The sequence below is a fragment of the Rhyacophila brunnea genome, unplaced genomic scaffold (assembly GCF_057557595.1).
Source record: "Rhyacophila brunnea isolate RB1 unplaced genomic scaffold, BYU_Rbru_1.0 scaffold_3, whole genome shotgun sequence".
Classification (NCBI taxonomy): domain Eukaryota; kingdom Metazoa; phylum Arthropoda; class Insecta; order Trichoptera; family Rhyacophilidae; genus Rhyacophila; species Rhyacophila brunnea.
Window position 1 is genome coordinate 50,010,043 of NW_028232965.1, and position 14,947 is coordinate 50,024,989.

At 32.0% G+C, this 14,947-nt stretch overlaps 1 protein-coding gene across 1 annotated transcript; it reads left to right on the forward strand.

The window, feature by feature from the left end:
- Nucleotides 1-1,621: 1,621 nt before the first annotated feature.
- On the forward strand, nucleotides 1,622-5,637 carry heix (UbiA prenyltransferase domain-containing heix). Its single transcript, XM_085952941.1, has 2 exons — nucleotides 1,622-1,779; nucleotides 4,476-5,637. Exon 2 carries the CDS (start codon nucleotides 4,490-4,492, stop codon nucleotides 5,495-5,497), a length of 1,008 nt encoding a protein of 335 aa, XP_085809067.1. The 5' UTR covers nucleotides 1,622-1,779; nucleotides 4,476-4,489; the 3' UTR covers nucleotides 5,498-5,637.
- Nucleotides 5,638-14,947: the final 9,310 nt, after the last annotated feature.

Sequence of the window (14,947 nt, forward strand, 5' to 3'; positions counted from 1 at the left end):
AACCTACCCTAATTTTGATAATATTTATCACTTTAGGCTGCAGACACACGGCATTGCAGTAGACGTGCGTCGACGCAGGTCTTATTTGATTCCAATTATATCCGATTAGAATCACCAATTAGATAAAACAAATCTAACTGGTGATTCTAATCGGATGCAATTGGAATCAAATAAGACCCTGCGTTGACGCACGTCTACTGCAATGCCGTGTGTCCGCAGCCGCGGTTGATAAGTAGTATAGAATAGACCCACAGGAACAGGCTCGACGCCACACTAGATACCTATAAGAATTCATCCTTCTAATATTGTGCCTGATATCAAGAAGATTTGCAATTCAAGGACCCAAATTCATCGGAGTCATTGGAACTTATATTTTTATCATACCTATGTTTTAAAAATAATTACTAAATAGATAATTATTGTTTAATATTATTTTTATTTATTTTTATTAATTATGTAATAATTACCTACCTTACAAAATAAACATGGTATTCAGTTAAAATTTCAGGATTTGCGGTGTTCCATTGCAGGAAAAGTTTGTAATTCCCTGGTTTAAAGGACGATTAGTACCTATAAGCAAAATCCATTCAACTATCTGTAAAGCAAAACTTAGATATAGGTAGATAAGGTACGAGTACATATACGCTTTATAACTTTGCACTGTTTTTGCTCTTTTTACTACATTGATAGGCCTCTTTGCCTGATTACCTCGCATAAAATTAGATCAAATTATATTCATATATATAGTACATAAATATACATAAAAGGTAAGTAAATAAATAACATACAGAAAAAAAAAATAGTGAGTACTTAATACTTATCTTCATTTTTCTTTTCTGTGGTAATATCATTTTCATCCTAGAGCCAAAGTGCAGAGTTATGAAGTAGCAACTTTACCTAATGAAAATGAATCCATTGTTTTTTAAAGTTCAAGATTTTTTGGAAAGCAAATAAAGTTATTAGAACATTTTGTGTTTTTATTAACACGTACTTTTTTATTGTTAGTAGTTTGACAACCAAATTTAATAGGGCATGACAAATCATTTTATCGTTTAGAATTTGTTTTACGTGCGTATTGCTAGTCAACTTTACTGTCGACAACGCAGTCGATTTGTCGAGTGTGACGTTACAGGGAGTATGTGCGGCATGTTGTGTTAGTAAATCACCGCAAGAAAATACATTTGTAGTACACCTAAAATATATACTATAATTTTGATTAGGTAGTTACTATTGGAATGTCTTTAAAGGTCTAATTTTGAGAATAAACAATACGCCAAAAGTATCAAAAATTTCTATATTTCCGTACGATAAATTTGTGCAAAGAACTATAGTGGGTATTTCGAGAAGAAAGTTTGGCGACCCGAGAAAAAAAGTTGCTTGACTTTGATTTAAAATGAAATTTATTGAATTCGCCGGTAACCATTTTTGTTAGGAAGGAGTACTTAAAGGGCTTAGGAATTTCTCAAATTCTTTTTTGTGAGAAACAAAAAACCTATATTTTCTCAAAAGATTTAAATTCGTACTATAATTTTTGCCAAAATACTATTATTTCTTCGACCGCGTACTAATTCGGTGACAAAAACATGGCAACACTGACTGTAACCTACCTTTATTCGATTTTGACGTTTTTGTGATACGTGACGTTCATGACAGCATGAACGAGAAATGTTAATAATAGTAGATTATTATAAGTCAATTTATGATCAAAGTTAGATCAACATAACTTCAACAAATGAAGCATCTTCTAATAATTTGAATCGACTTGAATTTTCTTTGCAGGTATTTAACAATCCATTTGTTCTATTTTAAATAATATATAGGTTATGTAGTTTCTTTTTTTGTAATTATGCAGCCGGCTGAATTTCCGCATAATTAGCGCTATCAAAACCTTATTGCTCGTTTTATAAATTACTAATAACTAAATTAGTGTCGTCGTAAAGTGAAAACTTTCGTTGAATAAACTAACCAACATCTGGAACTAAACTACGAAGTCAAGAGATATTTTTAGACATTGTTTACATTATTTTTCAGGAAAGAATAATATTATTAAAACGTATTGTAAGCATTATTTTGTTAGATTATCCTTTGAAAAAGATGATATAGAAAGAAATCTATACTTTCCCAACATAACAGATGCATATAATATTATAATCATTATCAGATTTTCAAGAAATGCTATTTTTTTTTTTATCTTTCAGAAAATATTTACTACATTGCACCTTACAAAACTATTTACCTCTCGCCAGATTCTTTATGATCAATATAATCATATAAATCTTTATTTTTACCAATCTCATCTTTTCTGTAGCTTTGATATCCATATTAATGATTTCATTTTGAAAGAATTGACTAACGATATCATATTAGTGATGGTTTTTGCATCTTTTCGGTAGAGCAACCATAAAATTACATAACCATTTGTAATTGTTGTCAAATGTTATGTTATGTTTTGTTTTTTTTTGCAAACACTTATTTTTCGATGTCAGTAACCCACCGGTATCACAATTTTTTAAATAATGACGAATGAGACGAGTTTTGATGTAAGAGCCGGCTAATAGTCACTTAGTTGAGGGTGAGTAGGTGTCAGGTTCTTGTCGCAATGGTTTTATAAAAATTAATAGAGGTATAAACACCCACAATGATTCGAATAAAGGGGCCTTTGTATTATGTTTATGAGTCAACGCATAATTTCACGTTATAAATTAGAACATAAAACTGGCTGCGGTAATAAAAACAAGTGTATCGGCGGCTTGAGAATGTAGCGGCCGATGGAAAAGTGTACCGGGCACGCGTGGACTCATTAGTTTTGGGGCGTTCATAAACATAATACAAAGGCCCCTTTATTCGAATACCAAGGCTTCCTTATTATATCGAGCGCGACACCGGTGTCCCGTCTGAAACGGGCCTGACACACAGTCGGCTGCTATCAAACTTTTGAAAACTTACCAGAATTTCATACAAGCTTCCACTTCTAGATGGTATAGCAGATTTTTTATTAAGGGGGGACATGCTCGTCGAAGGTCAAAATTGAGTTTTTATTGTATTTTCAAACCATGATCCTGGACACTCCTTAAACGTTGTAGATAATCTATTTATATAATTTTGAAGCCTTATTATCTTTTATAGTTATTTTAAACATTTGATGACTGCATAAAGTATTTTTGTTACATAAAATAGTATTCCTTTAAACCTCTCGCTCTAATGTTTTAGAATATAGTCATATTTCGGTACATAACTGTGCAGTAGTGTTAAGATTTTTTACATTTATTAATTTTTAAACGCATTTATAAAACCATTAGTATAATTTATTGCGAGATAATTTTTGTAAAATATTCACGATAAAAATTATATTGATAATCTCTGTGATCCCAAATTTGACAAGAATTAGGCATTTTATTATTCAAAAAATCGGCAAGGTTAACACATTTGAAGATGATTCTAAAGATATTTATTATAAGCTATGTCTTTGACCATTCAAGTGTGATAAACATCTTATGAATAATGATTGCTTTATAATAATTATTTACCTAAGAATAAGGTAGTGTTTTTTTGAAATACGCCATTTCTTTTGTCATTCCCTTGTAGTGAAGCTACAACATACGGCCGTAGCCATAAATTGACAAACTATAATTACAGTATGGAGTAAAATTATGTTAACGCGCGTGTTTGAACATGTACCTAACCGAATTTTTTTTTAATTTTTTTTTAAACGGTACATGTTCAAACACGCGCATTAATATCATTTTACTCCCTACTTCAATTATACTTTGTCAATTTATGGCTACGGCCGTATGTTGTAGGTTAACCACTGGGGAATGACAAAAGAAATGGCGTATTTCAAAAAAACACTACCTTATTCTTAGGTCAATAATTATTATAAAGCAATCATTATTCATAAGATGTTTATCACACTTGAATGGTCAAAGACATAGCTTATAATAAGTATCTTTAGAATCATCTTCAAATGTGTTGATCTTTCCGATTTTTTGAATAATAAAATGCCTAATTCTTGTAAAATTTGGGATCACAGAGATTATCAATATAATTTTTTATCGTGAATATTTTACAAAAATTATCTCGTAATAAATTATACTAATGGTTTTATAAATGCGTTTAAAAATTAATGAATGTAAAAAATCTTAACACCACTGCACAGTTATGTACCGAAATATGACTATATTCTAAAACATTAGAGCGAGAGGTTTAAAAGAATACTATGTTATGTAACAAAAATACTTTATGCAGTCATCAAATGTTTAAAATAACTATAAAGGATAATAAGGCTTCATAATTATATAAATAGATTATCTACAGCGTTTAAGGAGTGTCCAGGATCATGGTTTGAAAATACAATAAAAAGTCAATTTTGACCTACGACGAGCACGTGGGCCGTTAAGCAATTTTTATGTAAGTCCGAGATGAAATAATAATATTGTATAAAATTGAGAATGAAGGCAACTCACAATATGTTTCAGATTGCAATCAAATCATGATGGCCACTAATATATGCAATGGAGGAAACGAGGGGCACAGCGGGAGCGAGAATCTCACCGGAAAGGAAGAATTACCATCCAAAACGTACAAGAGCACGCCGCTCATGAAACTCAGAACGTATGTCTTAGCCATTAGACCGTGGACTTTGAGCGTCAGTTTGCTCCCCACCCTTCTGGGCTCGGCCATAGCTTACAAATTGCCAGGAAGCTCTAATTTCAGTTGGATAATACTGCTCGTTAACCTTTTCACCATCGTCTCAGTACACTGCGCTGGAAATGTCGTGAATACCTATTTCGATTTTGTGAAAGGCATCGATAATCGAAAGTCGGATGACAGAACTCTGGTTGATCACATACTGAGCACAGACGAAGTGGTCTCTCTGGGGGCCCTGCTGTACTGCGCCGGCTGCATCGGATTCATTCTCCTCACTATACTATCTCCCGCTCAGATGGAACACTTGGCGTTGGTATATTTTGGAGGTCTCTCTTCCAGTTTTCTGTACACCGGAGGCATCGGCCTCAAGTACATTGCGTTAGGTGATGTCCTTATTCTTATTATTTTTGGACCCATTTCAGTGCTCTTCGCATTCTTGTCTCAAACCGGCCGGGTCGATTGGATATCCATCTACTACGCTATTCCTCTCGCTCTCAACACTGAGGCCATATTGCACAGCAATAATACGAGAGATTTGGAGTGCGACAGGAAAGCCGGTATAGTCACTCTCGCGATACTCATCGGACACACGGCTTCGCACGTGCTGTACGCTTTTCTCCTCTTTACGCCTTATATAGTGTTTATGGTTGTGGCAACGAAATATTCATACTGGTTTATGTTACCCCTGCTGACATTGCCTAGTGCGTTTGAAATCGAAAAGAACTTTCGTCAGATGGAGACCCTCAAGGATGTCCCCAAGCAGACGGCGAAACTGAACATATTCTTCGGATTGCTTTATATCTTAGCATGTAGTTGCGCTCACACATTGCCATTTTTTACAAGAACGTAAAAATAATGTTAGTGTGAAAGTCTGATAGCTTTTTTTATTTAGAATATATGTAATTATTATTAATTGAATATTATTTATACCTACATATTACACGACATGACGGCCAATTCATAGTATGTTATTCCCTAGTACCTACCATGTTATCGGAGAAGATTTTTAATGTGATAATTTCACAGTAATTTGTACCTTTATAAACAAGAATACGCAACTATTTTGACTTTTGCAGGTCAACAACGTGTTTGATGTCTATGCATTATATTTGCTTTTGTAAAATCAACGATCGTTTTAAATATGTAGATTGGTGAAATTGATTTACAATTTAATAAGTAAATTATGACACTTGTTATGCGTGTGCGGTGTAGAAATTTAAATTCGATAAACCTAATAACATTTCACTCCTTCTATATATGAAAAAGAGTTTATTTCATCCTTGTTTTAACGTATGTATTTTTAATTATTCACATTCATGTGTGAATGATTCATAATGTCTCAGCTTTAGAATAGTTAAGTTGGTTTATTGTAACAGTATCTATTCCAGTGTGAATGGTCACATCATTTTAAATTCTTCAGCTCATTTTATGTACTCATCTAGTAATAGTGTTTACTTATTTAGAATTGAAAATATTAAATTCATTGATAGTTTCTTATTAACAAGACAAGAAACAATTTTCAATTCATTCCATTTTCACAAAATTTATGCTTCAATTCTGTTTTCTACATTTTAAATAAGAAGAAGCATATGTACAAAAAATAATTTAGATAGAGAATTCAAATTCAAGTCTGACAGGAGGCATATGCATATTTTGCTTCTGTAATATAGTATAAATTTGTAATTATTACTTCTGCAATTTTCTATTAAATGTTTAAAATGCTATATAAACATAATATACCTATATTAAAAGGATTGAAGATTTCGAGGGTCCTTGCAAAGGTTGTTAGACCAGTGGCCATTCAAACGCTATCTTATTTAGTAAATTAATTTCGCAATTTATATTGAGTATATACTAAAAAAACATACATGTACAACGGTCACTGAGTGTTACACATTACTGCAGTTGTTGTACGTATACATGAGATGATCAGTGTAATACCCCGTTTACACGTGTATGGATTTACTGCTTGCAGTACTTATTATCGTGGCCATAACAAGAAAATTCACGAGTAAACACGTATTGTCATGCATGTTGCAAGATTGCATGCATGAATTAGAAAAGTTCGGAAGTTTCTAAATTTTCATGTGACCTGTCAAATAGTACTATAAAATGACAACATCTTGCTTACTCTTGAAGAATGAGATTGGAGAGACAGTCAGCACTATTACGTGTAAACAGTTAATGTCACGATAGTATAAAATACACACTATTGCTGTCAGTAAATCCAAGCACCTGTACAGGCCCCATTATGTCATTTAAATTCGACGTTATTTGTTATACTAGAACATGCAATTCTGGGACCTCACTAGAGTTCTTTATAGTGAAATATCAAAATTTTAAATACTAGAATTATAATATTGTATTTTTGTTCATTCGCTTCAATCAGTGGTCAGCATAAAATGATTCGTAAAGCTTCTCGAGGTTGACCGTGTATTGTCAGATGTTGATTCTCGCATATCTAAATATTGTTTTTCTAAACTTATGTGGGCAAAAAAACAATTTAATTTGATATTTTCTGAAGTCGTCTTTTAAATAATTTGTTGTATCATTAGAACTCAATATATATTATGTTAATAGGTGCCAGTCACACAGTATGCGAAAATAGAGTGCCTTGGAACATTAAGTTTGCTGAATCGTTGAGATATTATTACAGAGAAAAACACAAAGTTAATTACATATCCTTTCGGAAATGATAATACATAAAGTACAACCCAAAATTATACAGACAATTTTTCAATAATAAAAAATGTTATATATATTATAAAAGAATTTTAATCAAGACATTGGCGCAATGTAAGCACTAGCTCATTCCTGATATTAAGAAATATACCATAAAATGAAAAAAAAAATTTATAATAAAAATAGCGCTTGTAAAAATTAAAGGCGGTCGACCACAAGGTCTGAACCCTTGAGGAAATAGGCCCAGTACCTGAAAAGATTTCCGACCACTGGTATAAATTCATATTGTGAGTGATTAACCTGTGAAAAAATCAGGTAGTCAGACTATGTTGAAAGAGACGGCAAGCGAAGACAGCGGAGATGTTTGTTGCAGAGAGTGAGGATTGGAGACTTATCTTGAAGGTGACTATCAGATCTATTCCAACTGTGCAACACCATAACACATTTTCGTTATATTTCTGAGTCCGAGATTACCCCCTTTATGTTATACATGTATTCTGTGTGTAAGACAGTTATTTAAAATAATTTTTAGCGAATCTTGAAGTTAATACGGATGATTCACCCTCTATGCATACTCGTGCCTGCTATGTGCAATCTCCGGTGTGATGGTGAAAAGCTTATCAATTAATGTGATCAGCAGAGGCAATGTTAACAAATGTTATTTTTGATGCTTCATAACCCCCTAGATCAGTGGTTCCCAAAGTTGCTGGGCTCCGACCCATCTAACAAAAATTTCCAATCTTGGGACCCACCTCTTAGCTGTCTTAGAGAAAAGAGGGCATAAATATTGGCAATGCTCAGATTCACTAGTAGCGAGTCGTCGAACTACTTAATGCTGTCACATTTGTTCTAATTGAAATAAAAAAATATAAGTGTTACCAATATGAATGAAAGACTGTTGAAATAAGAAACACAACTTAAATAAAAAAAAATTATTACTTAAATACCTACACCTGCAAGGTTTTTTTACAAAGTTATTTCAATGGGAAGGATGTATTTGTTTCTTATTTTTCTTCATTACAGTTTTAGCATCAACTTCGACTTTAGTTACTTTTAATCGCAATGAGTTTGATATATCCAATTTATTTCGGTATTTAGTTTTAATGTTAACCATAACCGAAAATCCGACCTCACATAGATATGAGGTAGTAAAGAGGAGGAGGACTTTCATAGCTTCATCGAACAGGCAAGGATAATTATCAGCAACCGAGAGCCAGAATTTCGTTAACTGTTTACGATTGAAACTATTTTTCAGTGTCTTCTGATAAATCAATGAGTTCTTCACTTGCTTTTGTTGACATACTAGTTGGTAAGTCGTCTTGAAATGGGTTACAAATACGCAACGATTCAAACTTTTTCACCTCTTCTCCAAAATAGTCGTCAAAGTTAATTATTAACAATGATACAGACTGGAAATTTCAGACAGTACGTTCATCTTAGGCTGCACTTGGTTTTCAATAATAAAAGTTTCAAGTGTTTCAAAACAATCATACTTGCCATTCTCGATACAACTTTTCCACAACATAAGCTTTTTCAGGAACGCTTGAATTTTATCGTGAACTGCAAAAATATTTTTTTTAATTCGTGTATACAGTGGCGAGGGCCCACCCAATATTCGCTCGCGACCCATATTTTGTGAAACCATGCCCTAGATACTTAACCGTTGGCTTGTAAATCAGCACAATTTTTCGTGATTTCGCAGCATATTGCAATGGATCTGCAGGACAGCGATGTAGTGCCGATTGTGATAAATTAATGATCAGTATTTTTTGAGTAAAATTCCATTTGACCATTTGACATTTCTGAGAAGAAAAAAAATCCCATAAACCCGGAATTGAAAAGTGTGTCCAACATTGTAATCCTCACCTGAGCATTTCAACATTCTATGTTCTTCCATGCTTTCAGTTTTCGACATAATTTATTTATTACTTCATAATATTTTTGTGAATTTAAAAAGGTGATACTTTTAATTATTATGCAGTTTAACTTGAGATTATTTGATTATAATTCTCATCCAAATTAAAAATTGTCTTGAACAGTCCTAGTTATTGAATTCTTTTCTGTCAATGTGACTTACAAAATTAAACATGTTTTTAAATTACCATAACCTGTTTTAAGATAACTATTTTTTTGATTTTTATTTGTTCAAGATTTTTGAACATCACATTTTCTTAGATATTGTTAGCTGAACCAATTTACTCATTAGCATCATTTTGTCAATAAATATGTTTATATAAAACCAATATAGAAGAATTTTTCTATAATTCAGATTATATTTGTTTTGTTATAAATTATAATATGCAGCATGATATTAAATTAAATTTTGTCTTTGAAAAGGGTGTCAATTACTTTTTAATCGACAATTTAAGGCATCTTTTAGGTAGCTTAATATGCTGACATTCCAAAAAAATATTCATTTCTGTTTCAAATAATAATTTGGCTTGATTTATAAAATATAATCCAAATCATGTTGCGGGTTTCGATCCAGACGCAAAACATTGTTCTAAAAATGAGTCTCACGCTTAGATGTTATTTATATAATTATCATATTATATCCCATATTTTATACTGTTTACTTATTAGGCATATAAGATAAAATTTTAATTGTGATTTTTTAATGAACAGTTTGCGGATTTTATGTTATATCTTATAGGTATTTGAAAAACTTTGTACTTAATACATATTATTTGCGGTGTCTTCAAAAACTATATCGAAATAATGATCGGACTGATTATATATCTAATACTTTTTGTATTTTAATTTGGGCTGTACAATTTATAATAATTGTAGATGGTGTTTATTAATTTCATTATGTAATTATTATTGTTAACTTTATTTTATTACTCATTTACTAATTACAATTATTCATTGCTAAAAATGTGAAAATTGTTAGTAGCTAAGGTTGTGTATTCATACTACAACGTTTATGTTTTAAAACACTACATACATTTTGGTCGGCTAAAGTTTATTTTGAAACAGTCACAATGTATCGTTTATGTAAACATGTCAGAGTGTTGTATGTAGTGCAAAATGAAGGGCATAGAGATGAAAGGAGGGGGGTGAATTTTTAGTTCTTCAGTTGCTTTGATGACATGTCGGTCACAATATAGAAGTAACACTATGTTATGAAGGATTACTGTAATTATATTGTTTATTTTTAGCAAAATATATTTAATTGTTGTTTGTAATTTAGTTGTGCCGATCTGGAGATTTTATTATATATGTAATTACTTGGTAGTTTTGCATAGAAGTTATGTCTTTTGTTTTGATACACAGAAAATCGATACCCTAAGAGAAATAATTTAGAAAACATTGCAATTTTAAATTTTGTCCATTTAATTTAAATCTAAAATTTTTGACACATTTTGATTTGTTTCGTTGGATCAAACGACATCATTAACTCCAAACCTTGAATTTTTCATTCTGTAGAACTAAGAGTATCGAAACGTATACTTTTTTCTTATTCCTACGTTATGAAGGAAGGCATATAGAAGAGGAGAGCAATTTGAAATCCATCAATATATCGTAAATAACAAAACATATAATGTTACCTTTCTGAAACAATACAATAAGGGACATTGATTGAATTGAAAATATAAATTGAATAATGTGACCTAGTTTTAAACAATCACACCTCAGGTTTAAGTTAAATCTATCAATTAAGTTTTAAGTTATTTCTAAGAGTAATAATCTAATGAAAAAGTTTTATATTTAAAAAAATCAATACATTTTGACCAGTACATACAATAAACAGAATTTTATATCCTGTTAAAATAGTAATAATATGCTCAAATGTGGTTCTAAAGTGAAGAAATGTGTTTCTTTCGCTAAGCCTCAGGTCATTTCTTCTGTTGTCTTGTTTATAATTTTGTCTACCTGTGCTCTCGATTCTAGAAATCATTCAGATGAGAATATCATAATAATGTATTTTATTGTTTCCAGATACACTGGAATATAATATTTGGTAAGACTCATATTTCAATATCAAGATTAATAATTGTTAATAGACAACTCAGTGGTTTACTAACAAATGATGTAGAGATTTAATATTTCTTTTACACTTTCCATAAAGAACGTTGGCCAGTATAAAACGAAAAAATGTAGGAATATTTCTTTTCATTTTCCGGAAAATAGATTGTTTAGATTTAGAATTTCTGATTTTCATTTGAAGAAATCTACAGTAAAACCTCGATTTTCCAGGTCAAACGGGGATTAAGATAGTCCAGATAATCGACTACATACATAGAACTTGCTAACAATGTTTTGAAACATTTATTCCGTTATTTTTTCAATGTTGACACATGAGCAAAATTCCAACCTTGCCGTCATGTCTTTTGTGATAAGTGGTTTGAAGTTGATGAACACATTTTATATCATGTTCCGCAGCAAATTTTGAGATCTATTATTTTTGTTTGTTGAAATTATTTCTTTTGTACAATCCAGATAATCGATGTTCTACTGTGCATTATTTTGTAAAATAATAGAGTAAATAGTTCAATGTTATGTCAATATGTTTTTAATTCGACATGAGAATTACAAAATAAGAGGTAATTATTTTGGTAATTTTGAAAAATAACATATAACTTTTGTTGTATAAATAAATGAAGTATTCATTCATCACAATATGATAAAATAAATTAGCTTTTACATAAATATATTATCAAGTTTCATTACGAATAACTGGAGTAATAAGAAATAAACGAGCATAATTTAGTTTTAAGAGAAATAGCATGTAAAAAATGACAACTACATACGTGTGTAACAATTTGACAATAATAATCACTCATGTTTAGCATAAGTAATCATGTAAAAAAAATGTATAAGTTTATTAAATAATAGTAATTATTTGTAAAAACTAACATTATTGATCTGTTAATCACTATTTATATTATCATTTAATTGTCGCTATTATTATGTAATCAATAAAGGATAGTGTATTTCATTCAGTATTCATTTTATATCTACCTAAAAACTATTGCTTTTCATGTCGCTGAGTACCTATAACAGATAAGTATTTTACAATATATGAAGAAAATAAATTAGTACCGACTGAGAAAAACTCAGTTAAAAGATCACCGATTTTAAAACTGGAATGAATGTTACACACTGCTGGTGAAGGTTTTTTTGTACGTGAAAACTTCTTAGGTGAGATAATTCCGGTTGCAGTAAACTCTAAAGCGGTCTAACTTCTTGACGGCAGATGATTTAGAATATTCCATTTGCAAAAAGAATTATTTTTTTGTTCATTTCACCATCGACCATGCATGAAAGAAAATCAAAGAAAAAACATAGTCAGTTTCAATTAATTTATGGGCATTATAAAAGATGTAGGGGAGAGCAGGTAGGATTCGTACACTTTTTACTCTAAGCCGTATGAAAAAAAAACTGTAAGCTATTTTAAAATAACTGCTATATACCCGACATATTTGGCTTTAATAATAGTGAAGTGTAGTTTAGATACAAACCAACATGGCGAAGCTACGGTAACTTTACTGAAAAATGGAAAACGTACGAAACTACCCCACATATGGGGTAGCTTCGTACATAGTGTGGGGCACATTCGTACATAATGGGGAACCTTCGTACAGTCAAAGAAAATGCTATTTATTCAATGTAATATAATCATGTATTGAGATCAAAGTTAACACAGAATCAGCCTTTATGTAGTAATAATTAACAGTTATTGTTTTTAAAGTGCTTATAACTACTTAGTCATAAAAACATAACACTTTTATTTATTTTTTTGTTAATAAAGGAACGAATAAATCAACATTATAAAATTTACCATTAGAGTAATAGGTCTTCATCTTATGTATTTAATAGTTGTACTATCCAACATTATACATAGATAAGTCTTTTTCGAAGCTAAATATGTGGGCTGTTCTTGCTGTAAAAGCAGATTTTGATAGCGGCAATATACATACCACATCTGATGTGTAAACTGTTCCTTCATCTTTGGTAGTGGGAAAGACAAATTTCCAGGTATGAGGCTTCTTCCTCAAAAATGAAACTTTGTATTCAACGGGACTATATTTTTTAAGCACCTGCCCAATATAATATAAAACGGTCTTTTTTTTCTCGAACTATACTATCACAAAGCTTTCTTCTTTGATGTTCTCTGACGTAACTGAAGTTTCATTCTCAGTATCCGATCCTTCAGACGTCTCTTCGATGGGAGAACAAGAACTTTCTCTTAAATTCATATTAGCCTCATCTCACAATCAGTCTCATCCTCACAATCAGTTTCATCCTGACTATCAGTCTTTACAGTTTTATTTTGCCTCTTTGGTTTAGCTGTCCCTGAAGTTTTCTTCTGTCTCTTTGTTTTGGTTCTTGTATCTGATAGTAAATGTAATGCTCGCTTCATCTCCTTAGCACTTTGTTTCCTCTCTTGCTCTTGCTTCAACTTTTTTGCTTTTTCTATTTCTTCTAGTCTATTTTTTTCAGGGGTATCTGTATATATTCTCGATTTTCCTGGCAGTTTTCCTTTCGAGTTTTTTAACGCATTTCTTTCCACTCTGGGATAGGGCTGGATAATTTCTGGAGTTATTAATCCTACAGTTAATGAAGATGCAGGCGCAGTTGTAGGTGATAGCAAGGAGGGTGATACTGGCGCTGAGCTCCGTGGAAGATCTTGTTGAGTAATCTCTGTTTCTGCAGGTAGAGTTTCTGGCACAATGGCATCTTGGCCCGCTATAGAAGTTGATTGTCCACCTTGTGTGGATTCTAATGGCTGCATATTGCATCATTGCATCTTCATCAACGTCTCCTGTACTTGTCCCCTTTTTCACATATATTCGCGGCATAGTTCTGTAACAATAATATTTTTGGTGAACAATCTTTCTACTGGCACGTACAGTACGAATCTACCCCACTCATAACTGCACGAAGGTACCCCAAACGGAGAAATCAACAAATTAATTGAAAATAAAAATAACCATTATAGTTAGCCTAAAATGACTATTTACATATTAAACGAAGTTATCACTTCATAAACTCTACTACGTCACTTATATCATTCGTGCAAAACTTATAACAGTTAAACGTGTTCAAAAGTGAATACAAAAAATACTTACGTAGAGCGAAAACACATATCGGCGTACTTCGTCGAAGCCGTTGGCCGCACTGATGCCCCGCTCGGCAGTAACACTATGCGTATGAGCGGGAGTCACGCACACAAACACGAGCACGTCAATGAATTGGATAGTGAAGATATAACCACTGTACGAATGCTCCCTGTGTACGAATCCTACCTGCTCTCCCCTATCTAAAAATAATTTGGACTGTATGTATTAACCGCCCTACCTCTTTGAACGTATGCAATATGCGCTCTGTGACGTAGCCCTGGCGCGTTAACTCGCATCACGTTCGCGCTTTAGAAAAAAATACATCTCGATGTCTACAAAACGAACGTGATACGCTTATGGGTTTATACATACATACAATACATATACACAGCAGTGGCGAAGGGTGACTTTTGGAAACAGGTAGGCTGTGGAGAAAGCACACTTGTTAAATGTATTTATGGGAAATAAGTAGATAATCCGACGATAACTACTGATGGATAGGTAGGTACACAAAAACCGATGGAATTTCAAAAGCTCACTGGTATAAAATT

Coding starts and splice junctions, on each gene's coding strand:
- heix (XM_085952941.1), top strand. CDS start 4,490: ATGATGGCCACTAATATATGCAATGGAGGAAACGAGGGGCACAGCGGG.